This window comes from Pecten maximus, chromosome 17, assembly GCF_902652985.1.
Source record: "Pecten maximus chromosome 17, xPecMax1.1, whole genome shotgun sequence".
Lineage (NCBI taxonomy): Eukaryota > Metazoa > Mollusca > Bivalvia > Pectinida > Pectinidae > Pecten > Pecten maximus.
Window position 1 is genome coordinate 25,386,144 of NC_047031.1, and position 12,608 is coordinate 25,398,751.

The 12,608-nt window shown below is 37.1% G+C and overlaps 1 protein-coding gene across 1 annotated transcript; it reads left to right on the plus strand.

Moving 5' to 3' along the window:
* Positions 1–326: 326 nt before the first annotated feature.
* LOC117315255 (mucin-5AC-like) lies at positions 327–12,566 on the plus strand. The gene is made up of 14 exons (XM_033869402.1): positions 327–893; positions 1,204–1,374; positions 1,710–1,874; positions 2,366–2,515; positions 3,387–3,542; positions 3,659–3,799; positions 4,181–4,285; positions 7,256–7,363; positions 7,849–8,151; positions 8,757–8,867; positions 9,173–9,322; positions 9,651–9,809; positions 10,990–11,133; positions 11,796–12,566. The coding sequence occupies exons 1-14, from the start codon at positions 845–847 to the stop codon at positions 12,083–12,085; spliced, it is 2,202 nt and encodes a 733-aa protein (XP_033725293.1). The 5' UTR covers positions 327–844; the 3' UTR covers positions 12,086–12,566.
* The last annotated feature ends 42 nt before the right edge of the window (positions 12,567–12,608 follow it).

The window sequence follows — 12,608 nt, forward strand, 5'->3', positions numbered from 1 at the left end:
CAATCAGATTTTGTGATTTTTAAATAATAAATTCGTGTTTGCGGTTATTCGTGAAATATGAACGATTTTATCCTCATTGCCTTTTTAAGCGAAGTGAACTTACTCTCGGGATTCTCTTCTTTTTTTTTTCTTTTTTTTATCAATATGTATAATGTTATTATATCATCGTATGTATTACAATCTTCTGTTGGTTATGTTTATTGTGTTACGACAGGGAAATAATAATAGAAACATGTTTTACCTTTTTTCGTAAAAGCCAGTAGTAAATATAGTTTCTCTGAGAGATCTAAAGTTGTACATATTAAAAAGTTAGTTTGATTGTCTTGTTGTTTACAAGCAACAAGTATTCCACCATCTATTCTGTATACATTGTATATTACCACGATGTCGTTTACTTTGAGGGTCCGCCCACACCTTGCCTTGACATGTACTATCAGACTGATAGCTTTAACATCTGCGATACGGTTCCTGGGTGATAAAAGTGTAAGGTGTTTTATACGTGACGTTTAGAGAGGATTGATGGTATTGACCAGAATAGGAAACTTTTCTGATATTTCCAGGAAGTATTTTCGTGAAATTCTCGTGTTATTTCAGAAGCACGGTTCATCCGTGAAGGGAAAAATGTACAAGTTATATTTCCCTGTGAAAAAAAAAAACACACAGTGTAGTCTTTCCTTGTAATCTGTAGAAAGCGGGCTTACGAGGAATTTTATTACAGCTGATAAGAAAATCAGAGATCCTCAGTTAATCTTACCTTGACACCACGTGACCTTTCTACTAAGAGGCCCGGCGATAAGGACGACAATCACACCAGTGCCAATTTACACGAAGTTTGACTTTAGCCATGTTCCTATCCCTACTGGTTATGGTGACTCTGGTCACGTGTGTAAACAGTAAGTATATTCACTCTTTTTAAAATTTGTCACGTGGCGAAAATCTTCATTCGCCTTCGTGTCACGTGACTAAGCATATAATATCTCTCTCTCTCTCTCTCTCTCTCTCTCTCTCTCTCTCTCTCTCTCTCTCTCTCTCTCTCTCTCTCTCCGTGTGTAAACTAAACTAAAAAACTAAAAATGTTAAAAGTACATTGCACATGCTTCAAAAGCTCTGAATCAATGAGTTACAGAGAATATATATATATATAATAGCTACATTGATCAGGAATACTTTGTTTTGATAAAAATACTTACCTCCCATTGACAGGCAAAGCCGTTTTACCCAGTGCTATAGACGATGGGTTGGCACAGAATTTCAAACCTTCCGGTTTGTCTTCCAATCTGAACGGCTGTACTACTCTATCGTCGCAATGTCCGTCTGAGTGTACTGACGTAGACCCCCGGGGCTGTCTTGTCTGCTCATGTCCAGACCAAACAGGTATGAAATCAGAAGGCTAGCACCAGTAGGTTTGGGTTTCTGAGATGAGAAGAAAATGGAACTCGTCTGTCCGGATAGAAAGAAACTTTCGTCTACAAAAGACTGATCCTACCCGGCCTTCTTGTCTCCAGCTGTACCGCGAAAAGTTTCGTCTGAACATAAAGATTTCCGTGTTATTGTATTCCAACGATATGATTCCGTACGGAGAGACAATAATAATTGTAGTTTTGTCATATGAAAATGTTCGTAGTGCTGTTAAAATAAACAAAAGATTACTGATTCATTCCATCCAATCCTGAATATAATAATCATTTACGTTTTTAATCATTTAATAGATTCGAGCACCTCGAAATTAACAGGAGTTACTAAAGCCAATTCGATGTCAGGTGCTGTCGGTGCGGTATCCGGAAATAACAATGGATGCCCTCCCTTTCCGAAGTCATGCGCAGCAGCTTGTACCGATATAGATGAATGGGGCTGTATCGTATGTCGGTGTCCTGGTAAGGACTTTACAGTATTTATATTAACAAATTCATTAGATTTTTGTTTCAAATTTAGAGATGTGGAGGTTTGTATAACAAAAGACACACACGCGTCTTTGAAGATGAGTTTATTAGTACAGTATAGATGGTGTACATGCCTGATGGGTAATATAACGACTGAGTAATATATACAGTTGTATCATTTTTCATCAGTGAAGCTAGTGGTCAAATAGTTAGAAATCCTAGAATCTATATTGTAGTTTAGAGGTAAATTGTGTGTCAATTCAAACGACACATTGATACAAATAAAGTCTATGTTATGCAATTTAATCTCTAGGATATGAATGCCCGGTTTGTCGAATGGATCCCCTCCTGCGCGAGGGCAATAACATTATTTGAACTTTAATAAAAAAAATATTGTTGAAAATCCACCAATCGGGAAGTTATATGTTATACAAGTATTGATAATGTTTACTTCAAATTCAAATATATATATATATTTATCCAAGCATCAACAAGTCTGACAAGTTCAAGTAGTATCGGATTGGGGAGTAGCAGCAGCTCTGGAAACAACAATGGCTGCCAACCATTCCCGAAATCCTGTCAGACAGAATGTACCAAAATCAACCAAGTGGGATGTATCGTATGCGACTGTTCAGGTGGGTATCGTATGCGACTGTTCAGGTGGGTATCGTATGCGACTGTTCAGGTGGATATCGTATGCGACTGTTCAGGTGGGTATCGTATGCGACTGTTCAGGTGGTGAAATGTTCGGAACTAATGATACTGTATATACGTATCTCAATCGATTACAGATGATAACGATTTCTAAAGTCTCTTGTTTAAAGTTACTGAGGACCTGATCTCGGTATATATTATCTGTATAATTATATCGATATATATAATATATATTCGTACATAGTAGATGTCCGGACAAGGTATCAATTATCATATTGTCTTAAACTGATTCACCTGATAGTATTGGGTTACATTCTATTATTGATAATTATCAATGCCAGTGCTGCGTCAATTATTTATCATCACCAAAAGGAAAGACAAACATTTAAGTATTTCTCAGAAGTTCAGACAAACAGCCTGTTGGGGGTAAAGGTATAATACTACTTCGGCAGTAACTCCTGTTATATAAATCCGAGTTTAGTCACACTCACAATGTCACCTATTGCCATATTGACAACGGAACCACAAGACACATCAACAACCATCGAACACAAATCCAATAAAAGCATTAAAACAAAACCAAAACATTCCAATGATGATATAACATAAGGAAACAGACTTGTGACCTGATAATGTTCTGTTACACCTTTCTTTACAAGAAACTTTAATCACAAAAAATGGCAGTAGAATTAGTCGTTAAGATAACAATAGAAGTGTTTGTTTTTGTTTATAGTATATCTTGTGTTATGTTTAAAAAAAATGCTGATAAATGTTTAAACTATTCTTTGTGTAGGATGTATTCATGACAAGAAGAATTAGAATTTATTCTCGACATCATTTTTGTACTTATAGCAAGCGCGACATCAAATACAACGAGTTCCGGTCAGACCGGAAGTAACTCCGGTGTCGGTTTCTCATTAGGTGTTGCATGTCCACCTTTCAACAAGAACTGTGACACAGCCTGTGTGGTGGTCGACAGTGTTGGATGTATCGTCTGCTCATGTTCGGGTAATAACAATTTTGGACTTTCTAAAGTCATACTAAAATCACGTTCACTCATCATTTCGAGTTTCAATTAGTTTGCATTAAGTCTAGTTTCTATTCATTCTTTACATTGTGTCCAGGCAGCACGGTGAACTCGACTTCCGGTCATGCGCAGACAGCGGGCGGTGGTAGTGGATGTCCAGTGTTGGACACCGGATGTGACCCGGAGTGTGTGAGGGTGGATAGTAGAGGGTGTATCAGCTGTTCCTGTCCGACGGCATGTAAACAGCTTATACAACTCACTTCTTAATTCTTTAATTCTTACAGTAGTGGATTAGGGATAGTTGATACTATGATGATGGTTGTGGGTGGGTGGATGGATGGATGGATGGATGGATGAGGGGTAGATGATTAAGTGGAGGGAAACGGGAATAAAGGATTTGTGGATGCTGGAAGGGAAAAAGGAATGGAGGGATGGACGGACAAGGGAGGAGGCTTGCTTTGTTTGCTAACTGGCTGGCTGGCTGGCTGGCTAGCTAGGTGAATGTATTGATGGGCGATACCTATTGGTAGGTAGGATGGAGGGATAGAGAGAGGGATATATGGGTATTTGAATGGATTAATGTTCGAGAGTGTAACTTTTGTAGTAATGTTTCATTCAGGTTCCACGTCTGCTAATGGCTGCCCAGTCATTCCGAAGGATTGTCCAGTATCCTGTCTAACTATCAACGCCGGTAGTGGATGTGTTTTATGTTCTTGCGGTGCAGGTGAGACAGGTCTGCCTAGCCATTCTAAGTGATGAAAACTATGAATATAGTATAAGTAGTGTTAACTGGTATCATACTAGTTTGCATGCATTTTGAGACAATCTTTTCGGGGCTTAACAAATGTTTTGTTGATATATATATTCGTATATTGATTAAAATCTTGAGAGCAGACGACATTTTATAGGCATTAAGGAAAACACATACTTAAGCATTGAACTGTTTTTGTATGGTATTTATGATCTATTTGAACGCAATATAATTTGTTTTGCTTGCAAAGCTTTAGCGTTCAAATATATCATAAATTCTATATTTCATTCTTTAATTACTCTTAAAGAGATAAAGAAAACATCCAGATAAATACAAAGCAATTATTTTTGGTATTACAGTCAAGGATTTTCAAAAGTGGAGGAGAGGGGGGAAATGGTTAATCGCGTCGCGACGGGATTTTCCTGTGTTTTAAAACCTGTTCTCAGCTGCAAGATACATGTATGTGATGCAACTCCAAGGAATCGAGAGGCCATCATCTGGAGGGTTCTGATATCTCTAATTCTGTCATTCGTTTTTCCAAATAAGATCTGGACAAACTCTTTGTCGGTAGTATTGTCCAACACTATAAAAGTTTCTGTTTCGAACAAGTCTAGGACATCTGTAATGAATTTATCTCTTACAATATGTGTAGAATCGCACTGTGTCACGTAATGTACATCTCTGTTCATTATACTGTGGAGGGAAAGTTAGTAATTTTGACACGAAACGCGCACAAGCAAGGTCTGAGGATGATTTGGGGTTCAGCCAAAGTTTAATGGGATCGATCTGATGATGGGTACATTTAAATCTCGAGAAAGCACTTTCCTGGTCCATTCGGTTCTGGAATGTCATTGCTAATAAGAAATACCTTTTTTGCTAGAAAATCATTTGGAAGTTTTATGAGGCGGAATAAAATCTTTAATTATCTTCTGTCAATTTCCGCACTGGTTCTAAAAAGACCTAACAGACTCTGCTATGTCAGAGCGCTTGCGCGCAGGGAATTCCTGTATTCTCCTAGCTTTTAGATGTTGGAAACGTCAAGTTTTTCATTATCAATTTGTGGAATTTTTTCCAAGCTTTCACGACCGTATAGTACCGATGGTAATATAACTTTTCTGTAAAGGTTAAGGTAAGTCATTGGATTGATGTTACAGTTATGTGTCCCAACTCCAAGAACAGAGAAAAGCAATGCGCGTCCTTTTTTACAGCTTTTTCTATCTTCCTCGAGCAGGACAAGTTGCTGGATATTGGAATTCCAAGATGTTCATGGACCTCATTTGTTTCTAATTCCACTCCACCTAGGCTCCAGTGAGAGCTAGTGTTGTTTAATCGTCCACCAAACACCATTGTACAACTTTTTGTAGCACTCAATAAGAATCTCCACTGGGATGAGTAGTTTTCGCAGATATCGAGAAGGCATTGCAGCGAACGCGGCGACAGCGCTAATAATGTGATGTCATCAGCGATGGCAGGGTTGCCACAGCGTAATGCATATAATAGCTATATGCTTATGCTGATATTTACATTTCATTTACTTTTTGAAATGTTTTTTGCTAAAAGATCCTATCTGAAATTCATAATTCCCTCTTTACCGGCAGTCATCAAAATGTTAATTCAATAGATGGAACAGCTGGAACATGGTCGCGTGCTGATTGGCAAACAAAATAGTACATGGAAAATCACTCCGATTTTGTTTAGGATTTTATCATCAATATAATATCTCTATGGTATGTATTCATAATTATCAATGAAGACAAAATAATTCCCCGTTGAAGTTTAATTTAACAGTGTCTAGATTTTTGCATTGGATACATTGTAGTTCCAGTCTGTTGTAGAAATACGCTGAGAATTGTGTCATGTGATGCATGGTGTATATACGTACGTCAACGACACAGCTCTCAAAGAGACTAAAGAGTTACACCGCCACGCAAATATAAATATCTACAGATACGCCAAAACGGTAGTAGCTATTCTCCTTAACCGCAATGATTTCAATATTTAATCACTAAAAACATCCTCTGTTTTAATTTGTATAACCATATAAGGTGTAGTGAAACATTTACCTTGAATATTACGCAACAAACGTTCTTTTTATGCTGAAAATCTGTAATTATTACATTTTTACCAGTGAAATATCAAAATTTATTCATTCTATAAAAGTGATATTTTTCACTAGTGAAGAATTTCATATTTTTATCACTTTTTGCTGATTTGACCAATCAAATTAATGATTAGAAAATACCACAATAATTGACAAATCAGAAAGCCCGACATATATGTCAGCACCTGGACAGGGGGAACTACTTTTTTTGTATGCAAACTTTCGCTGTAGGCCTAGTTAGCATACGGGGTAGGTTTTTCGTTGATAGAAAATGCAATAAAAAGAATATCTAACAGTGTCTTCAGTAATACCAAATATATTTCACTCGTGTGGCTAATATTTTGATATTTTTCATTTTTCAAAAATATCAAAATATTAGCCACACGAGTGAAGTATATTTGGTATTACTGAAGACACTGTTAGATATCCTCTAACTATTATCGTACCGAATTGACGGAATACAATCGTCAATATCTCCTTAAATACGAGTAAAGCAATGAACGAAAACCAATGTAAGGTATTTCTGGTTTTGTGATATCGTCGGAATATCTTAGATCAATGCCGTAAAATGATAATTTTTATTTAAAGATTTCAAACCATGGGATTTAACGATGTAAGCTGCTATAGCTTGCTGAACTCGGGGATGGTTCCGTGACACACTCTCTTCTACACCTCGACACGTAGCTCTTAAACGATGCCGGTGTCATATCCGTCACTAAAACTGACAAATGTATCAATTCATTATTTAATGTACAATTATTGAAGTGCATGATGCTATTAAATTACGAGGACAACTTTGATAACAAACTGCCATAATTCATTCATGTGTGTATATTTTGCAGTAACAACAACAGTTGCTCCTGTCGTCTGCCATGGGCTAAACCTCCAGGATTGCCATAAAGATTGTCTCCACCTGGATGCCAATGGCTGTGTCACGTGCTCATGTTCTGGTAAGGGTCATACGATGGGGTTCCATATTTATATATCTGACATACATGTGAAGTCCTGGTAAATACAAGCCGCAATATAACGCTCGGCTAGAGAGGTCTTCTCTTTAGCTCGGTTGTTTGAGCGTAAGACTAGTCAGTCAGAGGTCCCTGGATTCGATCTCTAGCGGAGGCAGTAAAATAAATTAAATTGATCATGCGCTCTGTTACTTTGGCACCCATATAAAGACTTGGTTACTATACCATTAAGCCAGAGGTCCCGGGTTCGATCTCTTGCAGAGGCAATGCCTTAAATGAAATTAATCGTGCACTCAGTTACATGTGTATATATGGCTGATTGTTAGCGCGTCGTTAATTTTCGGTAAACGAATCAATGAATCTTGTAAAGATTTATCTCCCAAAAGCCACACTATTGGATCGCCACTTAAGTATGAACACTATAAAATTGATGTATTTATCAGGATGTTATGTACTTTTATTTCATATAGGTTCTTCTAAACCTACTTCCGCCCCTACAACAGCACCAGCAACTGTCGCGCCTATCAATACTTCCGGTTCGACAGTTGTACACGCCACCACAGCTGTACCGACCATGGTTACTTCCTTGGTTACACCCTTAACAACACTACATCCTACGGCAGCCCCGGAAACAAAACCTGATCCAACTGCACAATCGTCGACATCCGGAAGTGGAAACAACGGGGGCTGCCCTGCGTTCAGTATAGATGATTGTGATGCATCATGTGTAGAAATAGATATAATCGGTTGTCTCTCGTGCAGGTGTGTCACAGGTACTAAACAATTAAAAAATGTTACATTGTACAATAATACGAGATTATTACTTAGATAATTAAAGCAATTGTCCTTTATGGCAAGCCAAGTTGTCATTTATTCGCGGAGCAATGTTGATTCAGTATTTTACCAAATTATTTAAGATATCGTATATGTTTATGAGATATATTATATGTTTATAAGATTTCTTCTCTAAAGTTATAAACTTATATATTATATAAGATATCTTAGAAGGAAAAGTATATAAGATATTCCATTTATTATATAAGATACTTTATAGATTAAATAAGATATCTTATATAATAATTATATGTATAAGATATCTTATAAAATTTGGTAAAATCCTGGGTCAACGTTGCTCCGTGAATAAATGACAACTTGGCTTGCCATGGTCTTTTGTATTATCATCCGGGCACTCAGTAAACAATTTCTGTAAGTCACCTGACGATAGCCATATGTTTAATACAAAGGGATCACGCCTATCTATAATTAGAGGTACATGGAATTAAAAAAAGATACAAAAGACTTAACCGTTTTTCTGTTTGTTTCGTTTAATTTCGAAATGTACGAACAATTGAACTATTGTATCTTATTTTGATTTAAGCATCACCTGGACAGAATACACAGTCGCCCTCTGGTGGAGGTCAGACAATCCCAGGAATCTGTGGACCATTTGACACAGATACGTGTGACCCCTGCCTGTGTGACGGTCCATGATAATGGTTGCTTTTCTTGTGAATGTACTTCTGGTTAGTACCCTTTATCATTATTCCATCTCCTGTTACTTAAACCAGTTTAACATCAAAACGAAGACTTAACTTCACTTTACATGTAAATAATGCTCATAATGCAATCATCCGAAAACTGAAATTTCAGTTGTTATTTGTTGATCATTATCATATGATTGTCCCTCAACGACAGCAATAAAACACTCTGGCGCATTAAAATTTTAACTTATTATTCCAGAATTTCATCTGATAGTTACTAATTAATACGAGTTTCTATGTTTTGATAATGAAGGGAATGGAACCGTTCCCATTTCGACAACGCCATCTAGTGGCGGCGGAAATGTACATCCGGGTGGTTGTCCATCATTTGACCCCATGACTTGTCCTGCTGACTGTGTACAGATGGACGACCGTGGCTGTATATCGTGTACATGTACTTCAGGTAAAAGTTTACTCTAAATTGAGCTGAAAATGTGAGATACTGCTGTATTAAACATTATCAGCGTTATTGAAAATGTGTGACAAAATGCATTAATAATTTCTGTCGTACCCCAAACCCAAATCCGAAAAAACCTCTGAAATATACCTACTGTATCACATCAGACTAAGAACCAGAAAAAAGTCCGTATATCATCCATATATCGAATATTAATTTATTTCAATGACAACATGGATATTTGTGTATGTTATTTATTTTGAAATATATCCACAAATAAAGACAAATTTTGTCAGATGCAGATTTTATCTCTGTCGCATTTTACGACATGTAGACACTCCTATCGGATCAACCACTCCAACGCCATCATCAGATCCCTCTGGTGGGGGAAATGTACATCCGGGCGGTTGTCCATCATTTGACCCTATGACCTGTCCTGCTGACTGTGTACAGATGGACGACCGTGGTTGTATGTCATGTACATGTACTACAGGTGGGTGTCTGTTTTATCACGGATCGTCTTAATGTTTAAATCTTACCCGGAGGAAAACTCGATGAACTCGTCCATCCATCTCTACTCCATTCCCCGAGTAAAGTCGAACGTGACTCAAAACGTTCACAGCCGATATAAAGTTGTCTTTTTGTCTGCCAATATAAATCAAATTTGAACCATGAATCATGGGAAATCTTTAAAGAAAATACAGGAAACGGCAGCGTGTTTTCGAAATGGTTAGCGTACTCTGCTTCAGATGAAACCACCAACCACATAAAAGCTAAACCCAGTTAAATGAGGCTCTCATAAACTACAAAGGATACAGATTTAATAACGAAACTATTATTTAACCTTAAACTTGATTAAACAAAGTCACAATATAAACATAGATTTTCACTCTGACGCCTGAAAAGGTACAGGGATAATAAGACCATGCATTCTGGCCAAGTAGTCATCTTCTGCTTCCTCGATACCAGTATACATATCTAGATGAATTCCGGATACTGATAGTAACAATCTCAAATGAGAGTTTCGATGGTGCCAACAGAACCACTAGGTATACTAACAAGCACACACACGTTTGACCTCGTATCGAACAAGGTAACAAAATATTTCTAAACGACGTTGTGATATCAACCATATAATTTCCCCATGGTCTTCATCAACATGTACCTCTCGAAAATTTGTATTTTCTATTTCTCCATCAGTAAATGAGAAGCAGGACACCGACAGTGATGTTTTCAGTATCGACAAATCAGGCTAACTTTACCATACAATAACGAGTTGTCGATAAGCTGGACAGCATTAGAATAAGACGTCATTATATGACTTTTTTCATATCACACTCTTTATCAGCCCGAGACCATGATATCAGACAAAATTGTTATAATGTCACATCATATGCTGGTCATCTTATAATACCTTATATTTTATTTTTTGATATTTATTATTGTATTTATTATTATTATTATTTATGATACCGGCTGTTACTGTATGGTAAAACGAGTCCGTACTGCGGCCCTAGGGCTGATATGGTCTCGGGTTTTTAAAGGGTGTAATATCAAAAGTGTTACACTATAGCGTCTACTCATTATTTCCATTAATTTAACATAGAGGTAAATGAGTTATCATTGCAACGAGATTTTATAACATTTTATTGAGGAGACATGAATCATTTCAGATATTCCGGTTGGATCAACAACATCATCCCCTGGTGGAGGAAATGTCCATCCGGGTGGTTGTCCATGGTTTGACCCTACGACCTGTCCAGCTGACTGTGTACATATGTACAATCGTGGCTGTTTATCGTGTACCTGTACTTCCGGTGAGATATTTTGACAAATCATTAAAGATTATATTTTGTTCTTTTCGCTTCCACTATTCACATACAAAATTAATCTGTGTTGCCAATGTTGCGCCAAATCTTTTGTTTATCCTGCAGCTGGTATCTGCGTTGTGGGAATAAACCTTCCACATGTATTTTTGCTGTGTTCGGCATTGACTGAATTAAAGCTGTATACTAGAATCTTAGCGCATGCGTCAATTCGACTAACCTACATCAAAGTGAAACAATGTTCAAAAGGCGAATATATCAGGAACATTGTTGATACCGTTTCACTTAAACCTGCTTATTTTTATGACAGTTGTATACTAATTAGAACATGGTCAGTGTTTTGAAGTGTAAGCTGTTTTTGTTTGCACGGGAAAGAAAGACAAAATGACTCACGCCAAAAACAACGTATATCTTAAGACACTGACCTTCTATTATCTATATACATGTATGATATACTGGTTGTTAAAGGTCCATATGTTTAACATAGTATCTCCAGATTTTATTTCCCAAATAGATATTCAGCAAACTTACCAGAGTAGCTACCAACACTAATAAGATAGCATCGTGACTACTGCATGCTTTCGCATTTACCCAGTATCAAATAATATTGTAAAACAATCATTTGTGGAATGGTTAAATATTTATCTTTTCAGGCGTTGATACTAATAGGCCAACAACGCAACCATCGACTACAGCAGCAATAGTAACAAAACCGTCAACTGATGCGCCCACCAATGCGCCTGCGGTAACAAAATCCTCAACACTGGCACCTGTTCCTACATATACGCCCACACAAGGCGCAATCGTCACTCAGGCGCATGTTGTCACGCCTGCGCCTACTGATACCACAGTACTCTGTCCGCCCGTCCGTTGCTCGGCGCCATGTAATCTCGGTATCCTGATTGATAAAAATGGATGCCCTAAATGTAGATGTAGCGCATAAATATTCTGTTCACTGGCTATATAAGATATTATTTATTTAATAAAAATATAACACATTCCATGTTTTCATATCAATAGTGCTATTTCTGCCTCGTATCTGTTTCAGAACTTTGAATATGATTAGAAATATTGATTTTAACAACAAAATCATACTGTAACGTTATCATATGATGTAGTGTAAATGTTGATTTTCTTCGTCGATCTAGATTGTGACTATATGTTTTTCTGAGACGCAAAATTATCAATACGTCATGTTTGCATTATATGAATGCCAAGCAGGTATATCAATTATTCTTAACACTTGAATTGATTACATCTATTTAACAAAGCTAGAATATGTTTCCTCCCATTTTCTAATAATGCGATTGGTTGAAATAATCAACGAAATATTTCTAGAGAACAACAAACACGTGACAGATCTTATAACGTTACTTGAATGAGGGTTTGTTTGATATACCGGGGCGGGTAGTCTTTCTGCAGGTAATATTTGATAATCTGCATATTATTTCCCTTTGTTATAAAAC